The sequence below is a fragment of the Triturus cristatus genome, chromosome 3_2 (assembly GCF_964204655.1).
Source record: "Triturus cristatus chromosome 3_2, aTriCri1.1, whole genome shotgun sequence".
Lineage (NCBI taxonomy): Eukaryota > Metazoa > Chordata > Amphibia > Caudata > Salamandridae > Triturus > Triturus cristatus.
The window spans coordinates 793,419,301-793,440,657 of NC_140584.1; the positions used below are offsets into that span (position 1 = coordinate 793,419,301).

General features: G+C 44.5%; 1 protein-coding gene across 3 annotated transcripts in view; it reads right to left on the reverse strand.

Annotated features, from left to right (window-relative positions):
- Positions 1-21,357, reverse strand: part of MDH1B (malate dehydrogenase 1B) — a 233,815-nt gene that overhangs the window by 186,275 nt on the left and 26,183 nt on the right. For all 3 annotated transcript variants that reach the window (XM_085648917.1, XM_085648915.1, XM_085648916.1), the window contains exon 4: positions 8,090-8,232. In XM_085648917.1, the coding sequence (XP_085505043.1) occupies positions 8,090-8,232 (143 nt within the window). The remainder of the gene's footprint in view (positions 1-8,089; positions 8,233-21,357) is intronic.

Genomic DNA, 21,357 nt, shown 5'->3' on the forward strand with positions numbered 1-21,357 from the left:
TCCCGCCCTGACACTATAAGACTGCTCACGGCCCCCGCTTCGCGGGAGCCGTTCGTGGTTGGAGACTACAATTTGCTTTTTAATCTGCTCCTTTTTAAACAACAGGATTCTACGAGTGCTGCCAAGGGTGGTGTCGCCTGAATTTCAACTGGTGATTGCTACGTGTGGAAAGGAAGCAAACACGGGACTGCGTGGACCAGCAGCCCCGCTATTGGAATCAGCTGTGTCCTCTTCCCGCACTCCTGCCCTGACACTATAAGATTCCTCACAGCCCCCGCTTCACGGGACGCGAGCGGGCGCGCGCCGGGCGAAGCCCGGGCCAAGGGCGGGCCCGTCTGAGCCCGTCCGAGATCGTCAGAGAACGGAACGGGACCCTCTTCTAACACCCACTGACCAATGTTGTTTGTCTGTTTATTGAGGGTAAGCAACAGTCACTAGTTTGTAATTTGGTGAGACATCTGTTGACAGAGGTCGCTATTTTATATCAAGCAAAGGACAAAATGGCCAAAAGGGACGGACCTATTATGCAACCAACTGGGGGCGCATTAATGGGTACTTTAGATAACTTTTTGGTGCGAGTACAGTCAGTGCTTGCCAAAGATATTGAATTAACCGAAAAGAGACTATCCCTAGATATCCTATGCGACAAGAGGTCCTCTTTGGGAAACATGGCCAATGTAAGATCACCAGCCTGTCAGGTCGGATTCTCTGGGCTCAATATCTTCTCTGGTAGAAGAGCAATATGGTGAAATAATGATAATGATATGCTCCCCATCTTTGACTGAAACACCGGATGAAATTGTCGATATTACGAACATTGATAATGTGGCCTTAAAGACTAAGTCTTTGTCAAATATCAAGACTCGCTCAGCCAGTAATGTAAAAGCGGTTCCTGTCCATCAACAATCAGCCCCTACCTTGAAAAAAACCCGTAGGGGAAACCAAAAGATTGCCGCTAGCAAGAATGCTAAGTCTGGTCCAGCCCCTGCCCCTGTGTTAAGGAAGAACATAGCCCCATGCACTAAATCTTTAACCATTGAAACAAGGGCAAATCAAACACCATCTCTGGGGCAAATACTTACGGAAGACTCCGATACACCATCATTTTGGAGTAAACTGGAAAGTATTGTAAAAAATGTATGTGACCCGATTTATGAAAGGTTGGGCTCCATAGAAAGCAGGCTTGTATGTATGGAATTATCACTTGCCTCGGCCCAACCTCGGGGGGGTAGACAGGGTCTGGGTCCGCAAAAAGTGCGTCCTAAGGTACCAGGTCATTGCACAGAGACTAACTCTACCACCAATAACCTAACAATTGGTACTGCGAGAGATAACCTCCCCATACCCCAGGAACCCCAACCCACTCCAGCTGGTAATAATAGGGTAAGAGTTGAAGATCTTCCCCCACGTGTAGGAATAAATAGTTTTGGGGTAGGTAGTGTTAGAACTGATAAGCAGCCCCCACCTGTCCAACCTTTAATGCAGGTCCCATCAGGTTTAATTGATTTACACTTACCCCCTGAAGCAGCCCCTTATGTGGTGATCTTAACAGGGGTTCCTTCTTTGGCGAATGGAGCAATGGAATCTTACTGGGACCTAAAGAACAAATGTACATTTTGGCTAAATGTTAAGCGACCATTGCCGGCCTATATGTGTGCTGAAATTATGTATGCCAGAAGAGTAAACTGGGTGGACAGGAGACCAAAATCGTTAAAGGGGGATTGCATTGTCATTAATTTTAGAGACAGACGCTGTGTGGAATACATCTGCTCTTGGCCCCAGAATGACCCTTCATCCCAAATAAGCACAATGTCACTGTCTTACTTCTATGCACCCATATCTTCGCCCTTAGGTGGGATTATACGTGGAGGCCCCTTGACAAATGGTAGTACCCTCGAGGACATCAGATCTATTAACAGATTCGATGTGCTTTCAGGGCTAGCGGATTGTGACTGACTGATTGATGGCAGAGGATACCCCAATCGCGAAATGTCATATGTAGCTCCAGTGGCAGTGGATAGCCAAGAAAAGTCATATGCAGCCTTAGCGATAGACGAGGGTTTAAGGCAAGGAGAACAGCTTAGTACAAATGGCGAAAGAGTTGTTAATATGCCTTTTGCCCAAACAAATATCATTGGGGTCAGGGAACGAGACCAACAAGCTGCGTATCAAAACGAAATCTTAAGCATTGAGGGTACCCCACGCTTTCCATCAGGCGTAGCTCTCTCCCTTTCACCAAACCTTGGGAGAATTGTAGGGGGAACTATCTTTGCAGGGCATGTATCGTTCTTATCTTGGAATGTGGCGGGCATGGGATCTAAACTATCTTCTCCAGTTTGGGTAGATTTCATCAGTAAGCATGATATCTGTCTTTTTCAGGAGACATGGTCACCTGAGCCTGTATATATGTTGGGCTATTTGAATTTTTTTGTTCCAGCGGAAAAAAGGCCTAAGGGTCGGCCAGTAGGAGGTTTGGTCATTTGGATCAAACAAAGTTTGGAGTGTAATATCCAGCCTATTCTGATCCAGAACGATGATATTTTGGGAATTAGGTTGACTTGCCCGCTAAACTTTAAAATCGACATATATAATGTATACACAAGGAGCTTACCAGGTGGAAAAAAATCTGAGGTGGTATCCCCATTAAACATCCTGGTCGAATCCAGCCCTGATGATGTGCTTCCACTGATTGCTGGAGATTTTAACACGACCTTTGAGCCACTAGGGCCTCAAGACATGTTCTTAACAGAGGAAGAGGACTTAAGATGGGGCGTCCCACAGCTCGAGACAAAGACAATTAGTAAGTGGACTGAGGCGGCCCTGTATCTGAAAGGGTTTTGTCTGGGCAACCAATTGAGGGCGGCCAATGGCAGAACCGCATCAGATAGGACATGTAGCAAAACATTCGACAATGGTATCAGGGCAAGTAATATAGATTACCTCTTGGTCCATCTGAGGATGTGGTATACCCTTGTGGATATGGAGGTTAAGACACGGGCTAAAAGCGACCACAACCCATTAGTCGCTATTTTTAACTTTGGGTTGAGAGACAGCAGGGACCGAGACTCTGAAATGATAGGCCCAGCTGCCGCTCTAACAAACGATGAACGCCACCTTAAGTGGCATAAAGTAGTAGAGCACCCTGATCTTATAGATAGCATTGAGACATACGTCGAAGAGGCGTTGACTCTAATGATGGCAGCAGGCACCAAATGCCAACCTTTAGCCGAATGTGAGAATATACATGGAAATCTATTTGCTAAACTCAAATCCTGTTTTTGTAGGCCTTTCTCAGCAAATCAAGCCCCTAGAAGTAAACAGGAGGATTGGTATAACGCCTCCTGTAAACAAGCTCGTAGAGCTTTGGGACTTGCACTTAAAACAAAAGATTCAAGCAAGATTAAAATAACTCGCAATATCTACAGAAAGGTCCAATGGAAAGCAAAAAAGGAATGGGACGAGTGCGAGTGGCAAGACCTAAAAGCAGCATGCATAGACAAAAACCAGAAAAAGTTCTGGAATATTTTTAAATGGAAAAAGGGTGAAATCACCGATAGTCCCCATAATCATGTTCCCCAGAGTGCCTGGGTCGAATTTTTTAAGCCACAATATTCAAAAGGTGCTGAGGATGTCAGTACGTTCCACCAGGAGAGGTTGTCTTACAATAGCCCTGTGTTTAGTGTCGAGGAGGTTGACATTGCGCTTGATATGGTTACTCAGGGACGTGCACCCGGTATGGATAGCATCCCGGCCGATGTATTCCTGCATTATAGGCAACGATGGTGTCAATATATTACCTATCTAGCCAATGCCATAGCTCAGGGAATGGCAATCCCCCATTCCTGGAAAGGTGCAGAAATTGTCCCGATTTACAAAAAAGGGGACAAATCACTGGCTAGTAATTATAGGCCCATTAGCTTGATCGATGCTATGCAAAACATTATGGGTCGGCTGGTCTTGGGCAAGATCAAGACCTGGATGGAGGCTAGTAACGTCTTAAGCCCCTTACAGGCGGGATTTCGCCCAAAAACCAGCACTATTGATCAGGTCTTCAGGTTCATTGTCCTCTATTGGAGGACAGTGGTCTTAGAAAAAGGGGTTCTGTATGCTGTGTTCGTCGATCTGCGGGCGGCCTTTGACCTGGTTCCACGCAGCAAACTGTGGCAAGTTCTGGAGGGGCTGGGGATGGCGCCGGAGTTGTTGGCACTGGTCGTCCGCTTGCATGAGGACAACTTTGCCTGGGTCCGGTGGGGTCGGCAGGGTGAGGTAACGGAGTGCTTCCCTGTGGAGCGGGGAGTCCGGCAGGATTGTGTTTTGGCACCGACCCTGTTCTCACACTTCGTGAACGGGGTAGCCGAGTTCCTCTCCCGGGTCCCCTCGGACGCCCCGGCTATGGTTGGTACTCGTATCCCAGTCCTCATGTTCGCGGACGACACGTTGTTGATCTCCAAAACTCCGAGTGGCCTGCAGCTCACCCTCCGACGCTTTGAAGAGTTCTGCTTGCTGCGTGGCCTGGAAATACATGTCTCCAAGACCAAGTTCATGGTTCTTAACGGTCCTAACCCATGCAGATCTTACAAACCTTTTAATGGCGTAATTACCATGAATGGATCGCCCTTGGAGCAGGTCGATGCATTCACCTATTTAGGAGTCACGCTGCAGAAGAACTTGTACTGGAAAAGTCAGTTAGATCTGTCTATCTTGAAGTTTCAACAATAGACAGGCTCCCTTTTAAAAAGGTTTAAAACCTCGCAAACACAACCAATAGGCCCTCTCCTCGAAATTTACACGATGAAGATTCGTAGTTCATCTTTATATGGATCAGAGTTATGGGGGTACGGCAACAATCCAAATCGCTTGAACACTATGGAGAGCGAGTTTATTCGGAAAATTGTTGGTGTGCCTCAAAGCACCCCCTTGTTACCTCTTTACTGGGACCTTGGTTTGAAAACCCTACAAGACACTGCTAATTTGCGGCCATTGCTGTATTGGCGTAGGGTTTGGTCAACCGAGGAGCTCAAACATTACGCCTTGGGCCTAAAAGAAATAATGGAGAAAGACATCTTCCGTAAAATAGATTGTCTGAGGTCTATCAAATCATTACTTCATAGACTAGGATGGAGCAACTTATGGGATGACCCCCAAAAAGCGGTCTTCCCTTCAAAAGAAACTGTGAAAGCTAAGTATTGGGAATTGATCGCTATGGAATCAGCTTCCAAGGGGAGCACATCCCAATTAACAGCTAGATTCTTAGAAATAAAGGCCTATCCCAGACAGGAATTATTTTGGGGTTTGATCGAAACACCAACTGATCGTAAACTCTACTTTCAGTTTAGGATAGGTACCCTCCCTATCTGTACATTTACTTCTAAATGGGCCAAAGGGTTCGTGGACAAATGTCCTAAATGTAGGGATACGTCTGAATCCTTGAGCCATTTTGTGTTCTTTTGTCCCCTTTATGTGCTTCCACGTAAAAAATGGGTACTACCCGTCTGTCGGCTCATAGGCACCAGAAAGCACGAGGAGGCATTAAGAATTTTGTGTACAGATTCAAGCCAGATATTTGCAATTGCAATGGCAAAATATATCAAGTGGGCTTGGATATTACGGTCCAGACAGCTCGTTATGAAAGTACACAATGAATAGGCACCCAATTGTAGTCATGTATTTAACTATTTATTTATCTACCCATCCCTAGACCAGGATATTTTGTTGCCTTGGTAGACTAGTGTTGAGGAGGATTAAACATTCTCGTTTAAATATGAAATGTCTTTAATCACCTGGAGGCACAGGTTGTAACACTGTTTATTAAAAATGAAGATTAGTGCAACACATGGCGTTTAAGTAAAATAACCATGCTGGTAAATAGGTTTCGTTTTGTTTTAACTTGTATGATGTAAATGGCTGATGTATGACACTTTTATGACTTAATTGTCGAAATAAAGTTTTTTTGAATTGAATTGAATTGAACTCAGTCATAACTCTGCTCCAATGGGAACAGTCCACACTGAACTGCAAAGCCAGGTCCTCTGACAATTGGAACACAGCAACCCAGGTCCGGTTTCGCCCTAGTTAGGGCTCACCAGCTATGTATAGCTTGGTTTCAGTGGCACAGTGTGTATTGGGCCCATGTTTAGGCTGACCCGTGCAATTTAGGGCAACACACACTTAAGTATACAAAAAAGTAATGGATGGGATGTTTGAATTAATCTCAGGCCCTGGTAATTACCCAAAATACCAAAACAATGGATTGGGGCATGGATAGGGGATTGCCAGTGGCTGAGATTAATTAAAGCATTCCAACCATCACCTTGTTGTTTTTTCATTTGACACCCTACAAGAGCTTTAATAAAGGCGAAACCAGCTGTGAGTTGCTTGTGAACTGGATCAGGAAGGACCTGGCCTGGCAGTTCAGGCTGAACTGTTCCCCTGAGGAGCAGGGTCAAGACTGAATTGCATATGGCTGGGTCCAAAGGGAGTTGGCATTGTAGGCAAAAAACAAAAGACAGATCTGTATTCATGGGACCTTATGTGATTTGTGTAGTTAAGACAAATGTTGTTATATTAAACAATGTAGATGTGTGGAGTATGTCTACACTTGTGAAATATAAATATGTTAACAACTCAAGAGGTATTACACTCCTGCTCAAGGATGCCAAGATTCTAACCTGCAATTTCGCGACAATGTTGTGCAGAGACAGAATACTATGCATGTATTGTGGAAAGATTACATAATTCCTTGAAATATCTATTGGTTTTTTTTTGGAATATGTTTATTATATTTACTATCAAGTATGCTTTACATCACAGTGCAAGCATAACAGACAACCAAACTTTGGTTCGATACAGTTGCAGCCACCAGTGCCAAAAATCGACACCAAAATTGTACAGTATAGGCAGTGTAGGGTGTCCATCAGGGTGTATTAATGAGGCAATGGGAGCCCCCCCATTTCCACCCTCTAACCGGAGCCCCAGGTCAGTACAAGTGTTCCTGTATTTGGCCCCCTGGAGATGCGGGCCCGGGTCAGACTCAGTTTGGTTAGTCATTATCTAAGGATGTCCTCCAGGGTCCCCAGACTTTCTCCGCTTTGGATGGCCAGCCGTGGTTGGTGATGTTTGATACTCATATACACTGGACCTAACTTGAGAAGTGTTGTATTCATTGCTCCAACGCAACACCTACATTGCATGTATTTATCTAAAAAGGTCTTCAAATAAATTAGAGAAATGCAAAAACTCTAAATCAGACTCATCCAAGTAAGAAAATAGTAAGCAAGTAAGTAAATAATTTATTTTGGGCACAGGGCCTGCTTTAAACCGTATTTTAGAGTTAGTTGTGGGTGGGCACTGGTGATTTCCATAGGCCACTCCCCTATGTACCCCATCCTTCAGAGTCCAGGTTTAGTGGGGCTGAAGACTGTTCACTAAGATATTCCATTAAGGTGCCACCTGACCTCATCTGGATACCTCTAGACGCTATGTTATGCTGGTTTGGCCAATGCTACTCATCCCTTTTGCAGTTCCTCCTCTTACTCTTACTCTTGTTCCTTTACTTTCGTCGCTTTGGAGTTAGTAATTTTGAGTAGGCTGTCTCGTCTGCTGGCAGAGTTCTACGACATTGCTCAATAGCTGTCAGTCTCCTCTGATCCTGGTCACCCCTCATGCCCTCTCTTAGCATCCTTAATGTCTGATGCCTAGAGTCCTCGGCTCCCCTGCAGACTAACAGGGGTTGAGCGGCCACAATAGGTCCCCCTCACCAATGAAAGGCGTGGATGAAAATCTGGAGCCCAGAATGACTCTGGAGTTATCCTAGACAAGGACAACGGTAAATCATGGCAATCTTAATACTATTCGTTGGCTGCATTTTCAATCCACTAACTCATCACTTTCATGATATGTTCAAAGCAAAAACTACTGTAAAAGGATGATCACGGGAAGAGCCAAGGACAGAAGAATTCCATTGTTCTGGATGCCAAGGTCACATCCTTGGCACCAGCACCACTGAATCTTACACCACCATCACTCAAACAATCAACGCACGCTCCTCTTCGGTTTAGGATACTTGACTGGAAAACCATCAAAGACTCACCTGGTTATCCAGACCTCTAGGGGTTTAATCAGGCTTCGGAGCTCCTCCTCCTCCTTTTGAATTTCTATATGGGTCTTCAGGTTCTCTTCACCAATCTTCAGCATCAAATCTGTCATCATGGTGGAGGTGTTGAAGTAGTAATGCTAAAACGCAAGGGATTGACAATATGATAGCAAGAAAGAGTCATCCCAATCTAATAAACAGCACTAATGATGACAGGAGACCCCATAGGCAGATTGGTGTATTTCATATCAACATCCTGAATTAAGACTATGGTGGCTTTAGTTATTTTCTACTTTTAGGACTTCAGAACGAAGGAATACAGTGCTTGAATATTACTCACTGTGGTATGATATCCCAACAGATGTTTATATTCCTTCCTCAACTCCACCACACCCTTGCCTCCAAGGCTGATGTTCAGCATTGCTGTAAATCTCCAGCTAAGCAGGAAGGCTCAGGTTAAAAGAAAAAGAATCATCGTCATCATCACTCCACTACCATGAGTTTATAAGCTCCTTCCCAATATTAACTCGCTGAGGCTCGCTGCACCAAGTGGTGGGTTAGAAAACTGCTTCCAGTGAGGTTAATACAGAGTTTCGCAGAAACCACACATGCATGCCTGCTACAAAGGACACCCCTATATCTATGACTGAGCTTTTTCCTTCACTGAAAAGAGCCAATCTGTATGAACAGTCTGACGTGAGAATGAAGTGTTGGAGAGGCAGTGCTGATAATATGAAAGTACCTGTGCACTAAGGGCGATTGAGTCACTAAAAAGGTAATCTTACCCTACTCTTATGTCCCATTTTTTTCCCTTGTGAAAAAATGTTGGTAAACTTCCCTTTAATTGAGACTAAGAAAAGGATAATAGGAACAGCAACACCAGGCACCTAAGAATCAAGCAAATGGGTCAGAGATGACTTCTTGGTTAAACTTTTCATTGCTCTCAATGAAAGCCTAGAGAAGAGAGTGATGGCAGAATGCAATCTGAGTAGCCCACATAGCTGCCTGAAATGTGACGGGAATATATTTAGAGAATGCCACTGATGTCTTAGCCCTAATAAAGCGTGCCCTATCAACGAATAGAAGTTGGGCTCCATGAAGAGTTTAGCCATGAGTGGTGTATGGCAGTATTCATCTGGCATTTGAGGCCTTAGCAGCGCTCAGCTGCTTTCATTGTCTCTAGATTCAGTCCAAACAGAAGGGCAAAGTGCGCTTGAAATATAGTTTGTGAAACTTCTTTTCAGTCAAGGAGCCATGGAGAAGTCAAAAGAAAGTCCGAAGAACCACCTCTTTGTTTAGATTAAATCCCTAGAGCAGTTTTGGCACGAGGGAAGAGTACAGAGAACCACCAGGAACATATGGAACATAGGGACTTGTAGCATGCTAACATGCTTGACTGACTCTGCAGCTACCAAAACAGCAATCCTCTGGCATCCCCTGACCTTAAGATCCTTTTCTAGAGGTTCGAAACATTTACACATCAGCCTGACCAGGACAACGTTCAAACCCCAAAGGGTTACGGAACGCCCTATAGGAAGAAGCAAGTGCATTACACCTTTCAGATGTTTTGTCGTAGCCTTTTTAGTCTCCTGAGGCCTATTCCTGCAGGCTCCAATTGCCACTTGGAAGACCTCAAAAGTGTTCAGCTTCTCTTATCTTAGAAATGTGATGCAAAACATTTAATAATCCACTCAGTATGTCAGTGGATTGATGCTCTTCTTTAATGAGAAGACACAGAAGCTCAGCTAATTGCTCTTATACAGGATCCTGGTGAAGGACTTCCTGTTAGCGACCAGGACAGGTCTTTCATCTGGGGAAAGGCGATGTGGTCTTTCTAAAGTGGTTGGAGAAGCTTGGAGAACCAGATTTGTTAAGGACAAGCCAGAGCAATCTGGATGACTGCGCACCCCTGGTTTTCCCGGATCTATTGGAGAAGATATAAAATGGTGCACTGGGTCACCACTTTGCCCTTCTTTGCACCAGAAAAGTCTACAGGGAGCTGCTCATCCACCCAGCTTTGTCATGTGCAGTCAATTTAGTAAGACACTGAACGCCTGTGGACCAGTCTATGCAGCTGCTCCTCCTCTTTGGTGAGGTGGAGAAGAGGGGATAAAGATGGAAGACTGATGGGCTAGCCCAAATGAAAGGCAGATACTGCGTTCATAGGAAAGATGGGCAGGAGCAAAAATCAGTTTATTCAGATAGAAAACTGCAAATGATATCCGTTACAAGAGGATCTGAAGCTCACCAATCCTTTGGGCTACACTCATTGTGACTAAGAAGGCAGATTTCAAAGTCAGGAGTCGAGCCAGGCAACATTGCATCGGCTCTAATGGGGGTGACATGAGGAAATTTAACAAAAAGATTTAAATCCCGCTGAAGATCAATAAACAAAGTGGGAGAGAACAAGTAAAGTAAACTCTTCCGAAAGTGTGGTGTGCCCTGTGGGACGGTACACTTCATGTGATGGAATGATGATCCAAAACTAGGGATTGAGATACCAGTATTGCACTGATTCTACCACAAATTGGAGAGAGATGCAGCAAAAATAGGAACTGGAGTGGACTCTAAATACTGAGATGGAAATGGTGAAGAAACACACCATTCTAACTTCAGCATCAGAATACATTTTCTGGAAGTTTACATGGAAATAGCCCGAGAAAGATTCACAACGTTTTGATGAAGTAACTTTACATTTAAGGGCTCTTGTAAAATAGACCAGAGATCTTTTTGTGAGGACACCGCAATAATTATAGGTGATTTAAGTAGTCTTTTCATGCATTACGCTTCAGATTTGAAAATGCTCGTAGAAACCTCAGACATTCTGTCGTGGCTATAAATCATGGCTATAATCCATCTCTGCATTATTTACAGAGACATTTTTTTCTTTTGGGCTACCTGAGCTAAACTGAAAAACATGAAAGATAATAAAGCTAGAAAAACGTCCCCAGCACGAGTAAACTGGCCCAAATGTAATCCATTAAAACTAATGACTTGCTGCAGGATTTTACAAAAAAAAGGTGCACCATAAGTTCTACGTATGAAGGGTTTGTTCCACCACACACCCCTTTCTGAGGCAACAACTTCTAAAATCCTTTGTGCAGAAAATATTGTGTGAGCGGGTCAAAGTCACTGTGCATGCAATCAGATCAATGTGCTAAAGAGAGCAAATTAAGTCACTTAAAGGTCAGAAAAACATAACTAATTGCATTCAGCTGACAGCACGTTGAATTCATCTAGGACACTTAGAAATGTAGCTGTGAAACCGAACCATACCATCAATCCAATATAGTTACCGCAGGACCGAATCACTGTACTAGGCAATATTCCCACAGCGCATCCTGAAAAGAGCACACTGCTATGTGGCAACTATCAGGTGCGAATGATGACAATTACTATTTATTCATGACAAAGGCTTTGGATACTGGACTTGACTTTGGGATATCCTGGTCCCTAAGACTGCTGTGCTTAGAAGCAGAGCTCTTGCTTGACTGGGTGAGGGAGGCACGAGGGGAGGCACTGCTGATGCAGATGAAGTGTAATGTCTCAATGCAGGCCTGTTTTCTACTCATCTCACAAGCTCAGAGATTGCCCGTGTTGTGCACCACTGTCCAGCTGCCCCGCACCTTTTTAAGCTCCTCACATAAGGCGTTGGTGGGGCAGTACTGGTTTTTACCAAGCTTCAGACTGGATCGCCGGTCAGACAGGGTATTATTGCAGGAATAGTGCCCCAGTTATTCTGGTTGAGGTAACATAATAAAAACTGATCAATGATAGGTCTACATTTTACATTCTGATGCTACTGGTTTGATCATTTCCCGAAGCCATGATTAAAATCGAAAAAACACGGGCTACAGAATTGCTGTAAAAACAGAGGCACTTCACTGCAAGTCAATTTCCCTTTCTTCATGGTTGGGTTTTCGGTGCTGTTCACCAAGGATGAGAAAGCACAATGAGAGAAGGAAAAACAGGAGGCATAGGAGGAAAAGAGAAGGGAACAGATATTGGACAAAATATGAGAAAATGACGGGGTAAGCAGTGTACATAGGGTGAACAACTGACACTAACCAACAGCTAAAGGAATATGTCATTAGCGATATGAGTGAACACCCAGAACTGTGATTGATATGGGGGAGACGGGCTACCCCTAACGACGCACATGATAGGTTAATCTTGGGTGAATAGTGACTCGTCACAACGATACTGTGGTTTATTAGCAGGTGTCGGTAGGTACTTACCAGTAGTAATAAGGCCACAACCACATTAAAAGGTTCAGTCAAGGTCTCAATAAATGATTCCCATGCTCAACCCTCGGTAGCTGGCTGCAAGCAGGCAGACTGAACTTAGGAGACAGGTGTGTAAAGCATTTAAAAACACCAATACATTAAATAGGTCGAAAACAAAACACAATAAAAATACAACACCAATTTCTAACAATAGGAAATATTTTTATGATTAAAATGACCCCGAAATGACAAAATTCCAATGTAGGGAACCAGAGATATTCATTTTTAAAGATTAAGAATAAAACTAGCACTTAGAAGCAAATAGTGCTCAAAGGGTTAAAAAAAAATGGTTGCGCAAGACCGGGACAAGGTCAAGAGTCTAGCCCACCCGTGATGTAACACTGCTACACTTACTTCCAGAAGTGTTTCTTGATAAAGTAAAGATATCCACAGCACCAGCCAAGGGTTTAGAAGCTGTTATTTGCCTCTTGGGGTCTGAGACTACCACTCCCACAATGCACCTGGTCAATCCATTTAAAATCCAGGTGAAGCTGGTCAGCTGGAGTTGTCCTTGTTGTTGATGTTGCAGGTAGCCCTTCCAGCACTATTCTACCTGTCGCTGATTAGGAAGTCCACTCCTTATCCTTCAAGACAGGCAAAACTCTTTTGTTGTGAAACCTTATGAATGCAACAGGTGCAGTCCTCTCTTGTGCCGTCCAAGAGGCCAGCAGCTTCTTCTCCAGACATTTCTTTTGGTCTTTGAGGGCCCAGAATCTCTGAGTTACTCATTGGGACCACTGGCATGGCTACGTTTCCCTAACAAACCACCCCGCACAGCCCCTCTGCTACTTCAATTACTGGGGCTCCTGTCTGGCTGGATGTACAGGATGTGGGGGTGAGGATGTCTCATTCCCTCTTTGAATACCAGTTTGGATACTCCACCCCATCCTGCTTTTTGCTCTGCAGATCTCCTCCCACCAGATGTCCTTTGTCTCTATACAGGCCACTTCACACCTCACCAGAGCGGTTTTGTTCAGCCGGTCAAAGGCTGGCCAATCAGGAGAGGCTGCTGGAAGGCTCGATTTTGTCACATCAGAAAAGCAAGTTATATAACTGCTATTCTATAATAGTTATAATAAATCTAACAATGGCAAGTTGTTGGATTTATCATAACTATTCTTTTAAGTGTTTGAATTACATTTTCAACTCACTCCTGTCAATAGTACTTTACTTTATTAAAGTATTCCCATTTTAACCTATTTAGCCAATGTGCTACAATGGGCAAAAACAGAATTGGCAGTTTTTCCCTTACCAGGGCATATAAAACATCTTATAAAATGTCCCTGCATCTTTTTACATGGAACCCTACATTGGGGGCACCTAGGATAGACCTTAGGGGGGATCTATATGTAAAAATACAATAGTTTAAGAATTTGGAAGTACCTTTAATGCCAAAATCGAATTTGCATATCATTTAATTTTAAAAGCAACCTGCAAAGCAGGCCTGTCTTTAAAATGACAGCAGCCAACTCAGTAGTGCACACTTAAGTGCATTAAATCTACTAGGCTCGAAACCTGAGCTGAAATTGGTAAATACAATGTCAACGAATATCATGATATATGCAACCCAACACCCGCAATACCAATAAATGCAATGCCAGCGTAACTTATAATCTGTGCCCACATAAAAATGTCAATGGCAATAAATGCAATGTCAATATATGCCATAATCTTTGCCTGCACTACAGCGGCGATACCTGCAGTAACACTATCAATGTATGCCATAATACATGCAAAAATGGCAATGTTTTTACCAGCAAAAGCCATGATCTAGGAATGCTTAAATATTTCAATATCATTAAAGACAATATCTATGTACACGATAACAACTGTACACACAATGTTGAGAATGTCCAAAAAAATTATACCAGTGACTGCCATATTATTTTCAAGAGTTCCAGTGAACTTGTATCATTGCTGTTGAATTTACCCAAGGTGACCTCCCCATCAACCCTGAGTCAGAGATACAAGGTCAGGCAGGTCCTGTGACCCACACCCACGCCTACTGAATAACAGGTCACAAGTGGGGTCTCTCTTAACCCAAACCTCAATCGATCCCACAGATAGATAGTTGCACCACAAACAGGTCCGAGGAAATTGGCCCCAATAAAACATGTTTGGCCAAAGGCTCGTATTCCCCAAAAATACCACAAAGCCAGATACCACATGTAGATAGAAACACTCAGCCAATCAGGACATGACATGCACATCACAAGTAGTGATCATGCACTCTTCATGCCAGGCATCTAAACATACACACTGGCTCACACTAGCTCTCCCGGAGGTCAAGAGCCAAATGTTTCCTTATAAGATAACCAAACTTGTTAATTTATGACTGAGATGCTTTTTCAAGAATGCAGAAATTAATTTATTGTACCTCACTAGAGGTACATAATGTCAGCCAAAACTTTGTGCACAGCGAATCTTTTCCCAGATGCATTCTGTTGAGACTCTCCCTGCCACTGCGTTTAATTAAACCAACTTGTTCCTGTTTTGCCAAACACATCTTGTCTTTTCATTTCTTTAAGATAAATTCATATTCAAGCAACATCGTCATGCCCTACCATATACTAGGGATTTACATGTAGGTTATCAGTAGTCATTTAATAATACCTAAATACCATGTACCTTTAATCAGAGCAAAACCCATGGGTGTGGTTAGCAGAGCCCAGGGGGCAACCAGAGTCAGAAACCACCATCAAGAAGTCAAGATGGGGGGACACTGCAAGCAGCCCTCTCAACTCCCCCCCACCCCCCCCCCCACATGTCCCCAGCCAACAGCCGAGGAGACTCAGCCCAACCCTGGAAGACTTTCCCTGTTCTGTCAGGCGAGGAAGAAGGTAAAGAAAGCAGGCTGTACAGTTGCAAAGCCTATTCTGCCTTACATCTCCCGCCTAGGTCCCTTCCTTTGGGAAGCTGACCTATTTCTACAGTAACGAGACCCAATTGAAACCGAAACTTCATCACAGCTGTTTCATTTTCTTTCTCCCTTTTTAGTTTGAGTGGTGAGGTGTCCACCTACTCTATCCCTAAATTTGCTAAGGCAACACCAAGCTTACCCACAGAGGTTACCCAACACTTGAGCATTCCCACCATTACCAACAAGGTCAGGTTTCTAACTTACTTTTGGACATGGGGTCTGCCTTCCATGCCAAGTACAGTGTTGCCATAAAGGTCAGCACCCAGCAGAGGCTACTGACAACTGTCAGAATCCGGAACCACACCCTAAGCTCTCCATTTTGACGTGGCTGAGCTGCTTTAGGGCCGACTGTGGGTTCCTGGAACCTCTTCTGCTGTTTAGAGTGGGGGGTTACCACATCCTATGGCAGACACCCTTCTTCCACTCTCCCTTCTGTCAGTGCAGGGGTGGCATATTGCTGTTTGACAACTGCCTGACTTCTCAGGACTTCTGTAGGGACTGGCTCCCCAGGACCTTCAAATTGGGTGGTGTCCTGAGCTACTGCCTCACTTGGGATCAGACAAACTGTGAGGTCATTGCCCAGGATACAATCTAAGGGGAGGTCGGAACAGACTACCACCTTATACCAGTCAAATGTGCCTTCCCTCTCTAGGGGGACCAAGGCTACAGGTTTGGTTGTTACCTCACCTGTGGCTACCCTAACTCTTTTTGTCTCTCCTGGCACATATAGGTCTGTGGGCACCAACCGGTCACTCACTAGGGTATGACTGGCACAATTGTCTCTCAGGCCAATGCCATGGATCCCATTCACCTGAATGGAGTGGAAGTACTTTCTTCCACCCTCAGGGATCACCAGCTTACCATTTGGATCTATCTCCCACCACAATGGTATGAGGACCTCCTCATATGAGGAGTCCTCCACTATGGCTACAATGGACAGCTCAGTGCTAATTACCTTCTTGGAACAGGCAGAGTCGCCCCTGAATTAACCTGACTGTGGACAGTCAAAGCACACCCTGTTTTCTAAGTATCCTTTTAGCCCTGGGTCCCTCTGCCTCTGCTTATCAGAGTGGGGTGGGATCTACTCCACTCCTTTTTAGAGTTCTAGGGTACTGAGGGAATCTCTGTGGTGGGCTTACCACATCCCTCCTTTAGCTTTTGTGGGCCTAACCCCACCTTCTTGGAGTCTCCCCTATGGTGCCGATTGAAAACCCGGGTTCTCACCCACTCATCAGCTGTCTCCCCCAGTTCCCTGGGACCAGACAGCTTGAAGTCTACTAGATACTGGTGTAACTTCTCTTGTACACAATGAGTCAGAATGTGTTCTTTTAGGGATAAATGGTACAGCCCCTCATAAGTACTCACCAAGTTAAATTGAATCCAGACGGCTAGTGCCCGCACTGAGATGTCTACAAAGTACACCCAGGACTGTGTGTTTACTTTATAGGTGTCCCCGATCTTCACCCTGTACTGCTCTGGGGTGAGACCAAATTTCCTGATTAGACATTTTCCCATGTGAGAGTAGGGCTCTGCCTTATCACCCTCTAGGGTTAGGAGTATATCCCTCCCAGTTACTTGGATCATCTCCCACAGGAGTGAACCCCAGTATTTGGAGTGGAACCTTCTCATCTTGAGGGCCCTTTCAAATCCCCCTCTACATACTTAGGCACTATTCCCATGGGATGCCTGGGGTCCAACCCATCACCCCTGGACATCTCATTACCTTCCTGATTTTCACTGCCACGATTTCTTTACTTTTCCTCCCTTGCCCACTTCTTATTTACCAGGTCCACTTCATCTCTTCTATAGCTATGTATGCTAGCAGAGCTTGAAGCTGTCTCTCTGCAAGGGACAGCTCTGGTTCCTCTGTGAGGGAGCCTCCCCTCCGTCCTCTAGCTGGGAGCCTGAGCCTTGTATTAGAAGTTAAAGACGAGTTGTCATCACCTTTCTCCGTGAGATTGTTGGGGGGTCCACCAACCCTTCATTCTCTGGAGCTGTCACTGCTGAGGCCTTAAGGGACCAAACCATCTCTGCTTTCTAATTTCATTAGCAGCTTGCAGCCCTCTAGTCCTACCCTGTATACTAAGCTCATTTACTGTGAGTGTAGTTAGGTTAACCAGATCAAGCTCCACAGTATCCCTTATTTTGGGGCACAAAAACCGTTAGCACCAATTGAACACAAGAAAAATTTAGAAAAATCCAAAATTGACGTAATTAAAAATGAGTAAACTTTTCAAAGATTCAAAAATAAATTTTTCTCTAGGTCAATTTAGTGGATTTTCAAATATCTTCACTCAAATACATATATGGTGTGGTCAAACACATGTACTATCCTCACTGCTGATCACCAAATGTTGGAAGGTGGTTTATTAGTAGGTGTAGGTAGGTAGCTACCACTAGTAATAAGGCCACTATCACAAAATAAGGTCCAGTCAAGTTCTCAATAAATGATTACCTGGGTCAACCCTTGGTAGCTGGCTTAACTTAGGAGACAGGTGTGTACAGCATTTAAAAACACCAATATATTAAATAAGTAGGACAAAACACACAATAAAAATCCAACACCAATTTATAACTATAGGAAATACTTTTAGGATTAAAATGACAATAATCCAACGTAAGGAACAAGAGATGTGAATTTTTAAAGATTAAAACTAGCGCTTAGAAGCAATAGCACTCAAAGGGTTTAAAAAGGTCACGCTGGAGCGGGACAAGGTCAAGAGTCCAGGACACCTGCGATGTAACACTTTTACACTTAATTTCAGAAGTGTTTCTTGATACAGGAAAGTGGTCCAAAGCACCAGCCAGGGTTCAGAAGCTCTGGTTTGCCTCTTGGGGTCTGGGACTACAACTTCCACAATGCACCTGGTCAATCCAAGTAAAATCCAGGTAAAGCTTTTCAGCTGGAGCTGTCCTCATTGTTGATGTTGCAGGTATCCCTTCTAGCACTTTTCTACCCATTTGTGATCAGGGAATCCACACCTTGTCCATTAAAACAAGCAGAGCCCTTGTGTTGTAAAGCCAGTCCTCTCTTGTGCAGTCCAAGGGTCCAGCAGGGCAGCCCTTCTTCTCCAGACATTTCTTTTGGATCTTTGTGGGTCCACAACACCACTCTAAGGTTCTAGATTCTCTGAGTTGCTCATTGGGAAGTTGGAACTACAAGACCCGCACTGCACCTGGCCAAATCCTTAAAAGTCCACGGAACGCTGTCCAGCTGGGTCTTCTTGGTGGAGATGATGCAGGTGGAGCTCTTTTAAGCTGTTCTTTTCATTGAGTCCACTGCTTCACCTTCCACAGCAAGGCAAAGTCTTTTTTATGCTGAAGACCAAAGTTTATCAGGTGCAGGCCTTATGGGTGTAGTCCTCTCTTGTGCAGTCCAAGGGTCCAGCAGGGCAATCCATCTTTTTCTGGTAGTTTCAAGGCAGGGATATGAGTTGTTGGGCAGCTCTCCCATATTTATCTGTGCTTCTGGGGTGACAAGCAGGGGGGCAACCCTGACCAATGGGGTGCAGGGGGCCACATTCAGGTATGACAACTTCCTGCAAAGTGTGGCATATTCTTGACCCAGAAAGCACTATTCTTTAAAATCCATATTGGAGAAACTCTTACCTGGAGGTTAATATCTGGCTAAGCCATCCCACTGGCGTGGCTACGTTTCCCTAACACTCCCCTTCCAGACCATCTGCTAATTCAATTACTGGGGCTCCTGTCCAATTGGGGGGGCAGGATGTGGGGGTGAGCATGTGTCCCATCCTGTCATTCCCTCTTTGAAGACTAGTTTGGCTATTCCACCCTCATCTTGCCTTTTGCTCTGCATCTGCAGATCTCCTCCCACCAGATGTCCATTGTCTCTATGCAGGCCTCTTCAACCTCCATCAGAGCAGTGTGGCCCAGCCTGTCAAAGGATGGCCATTCAGGAGAGGCAGCTGGAAGGCTGGAGTTTGTCACATCAGAAAAGCAAGTTCTATAACTTATTTTCTGTAATTTCTATAATAAATCTAACATTGGCAAATTGTTGGATTTATCATAACTATTCTGTTAAGTCTTTGAATTACATGTTCAGCTCACTCTTGTCAACTGTTATACTTCATTAAATTATTCCCATGTTAGCCTATTTAGCCAATGTGCTACAATGAATAAAAAAAGAATTGGAAGTTTTGCCCTCACCAGGTCATATAAAACATATTTTAAGATGTCCCTGCTTATTTGTAAATGGCAAACTACCCTGGGGGCACCTAGGGTAGACCTAAGGCATAACATATATGTAACAATAAGGTAGTTTAAGATTATGGAAGTATCTTTAATCCCAAAATCGAATTTTGATATAATTGTACTTTGAAAGTAGCCTGCAAAGCAGGGCTGCCTTTAAAATGACAGCAGTCAACACAGAAGTGCACACTTAAGAGCAGTATATCTACTGGGCCTCTAACCCTACATGCCCTATCATATACTAGGGACTTACAGTTGGTACTGACAACCTACCTGTAATTATACCTAATAACCATGTACTTTTAATCAGAGCACAGGCCGTTGGTCTGGTTATCAGAGCCCAGGGCGCGATCATAGTCAGAAAACCAGCATCTAGCAGTCAAAATGGGGGTACAAAGTGGGGGGTCACTGCATAGAGCCCTGGTTTCTCATAGATACCATCCAGATACACAACATAATCACTAATGTTTTCGATTTTTTGGATTGCAACATACATTTCTTTTACAACCGAATATCAGTGTTGTTGAGATTAATTTACAAATAACAAGAGAATACCAATACGACTTTAAAAGAATAGGGGAGTGTCTTGCAGTATCTATGAATCATGTGAAAAGTTTGGGCTGCACTAAAGGATTGAGAGAGATATTATGTTATGGGCATTTGCATAGCATGCTTCTGTCACTCCAATGATCTTATAGCACAGTGGGTGCCTGGCATGTGGGTGATTCAGCGGTATCCTCACAGACAGGGGTCTCAGTCTTCATATGATCATGTGTTTTCTTATTCTGTTCTAGCCATCTCCAAGGCTGTTGTGTCCACTGTGTGATGCTCCGTTTGAATATATATTTCAGTTATAGAGGGGCTAATGGTAGTCATGCTAGATGGATGGATAGCAATGTCAACCACTGAGGGAGCAAAAGACACACAATTGATGGACGGAATGCAGAACAAATCAAAACATTCACCCCCCCAGTCAAGAGATCTGGGTTAAATCCATCATTCTTTTGCTCACCATGCCACCCCAGTTTAGACCTGGCCATATGCAAATCAGTCTTGACCCTGTGCCTCATGGGAACAGTCCAGCCCGAACTGCCAAGCCAGGTCCTCCCAGGACCGGAAACAAGCATCCTAGGACCGGTTTCGGGGTTTCACCCCTCTTCAGCCAGGATAACTTGATTCCAGTGGCACAGTGAGCCCAGAAAGGGGGGAGTGCTTGCAATGTTGAACACTTCGTCCATCATCCCCTTTGGTTTTGCTTTGTTCGCCCTAAATTGGCAGGGTATGCCCAGACGTGGGTCCCTTGCTCACTTTGCCATTGGATTCAAGCTAGCCTGGCTGATGAAGGCTGATTAGCCAGAAACCGCTTGTTTCCGGTCCAGGGAAGACATGGCTTGGCGGTTCGGGCTGGATTGTTCCCATGAGGCACAGGGTCAGACTGATTTGCATATGGCCATGTCTGAACTGGGGTGGCAAAGTGAGCTAAAGAATGATGATGGATTAAACCCAGATCAGTTGACTGGGGGTGAGTGCTTGCAATGTTCAACACTCCGTCCATCATCCCCTTTGGTTTTGCTTTGTTCGCCCTAAGTTGGCAGGGTTTGCCCAGACGTGGGTCCCTTGCTCACTTTGCCACTGGATTCAACCTAGCCTGGCTGATGACGGATGATTAGCCAGAAGGATTCTTGTTTCCGGTCCAGGGAAGACATGGCTTAGCAGTTCGGGCTGGACTGTTCCCATGAGGCACAAGGTCAGACTGATTTGCATATGGCCATGTCTGAACTGGGGTGGCAGAGTGAACTAAAGAATGATGATGGATTAAACCCAGATCCGTTGACTGGGGGTGAGTGCTT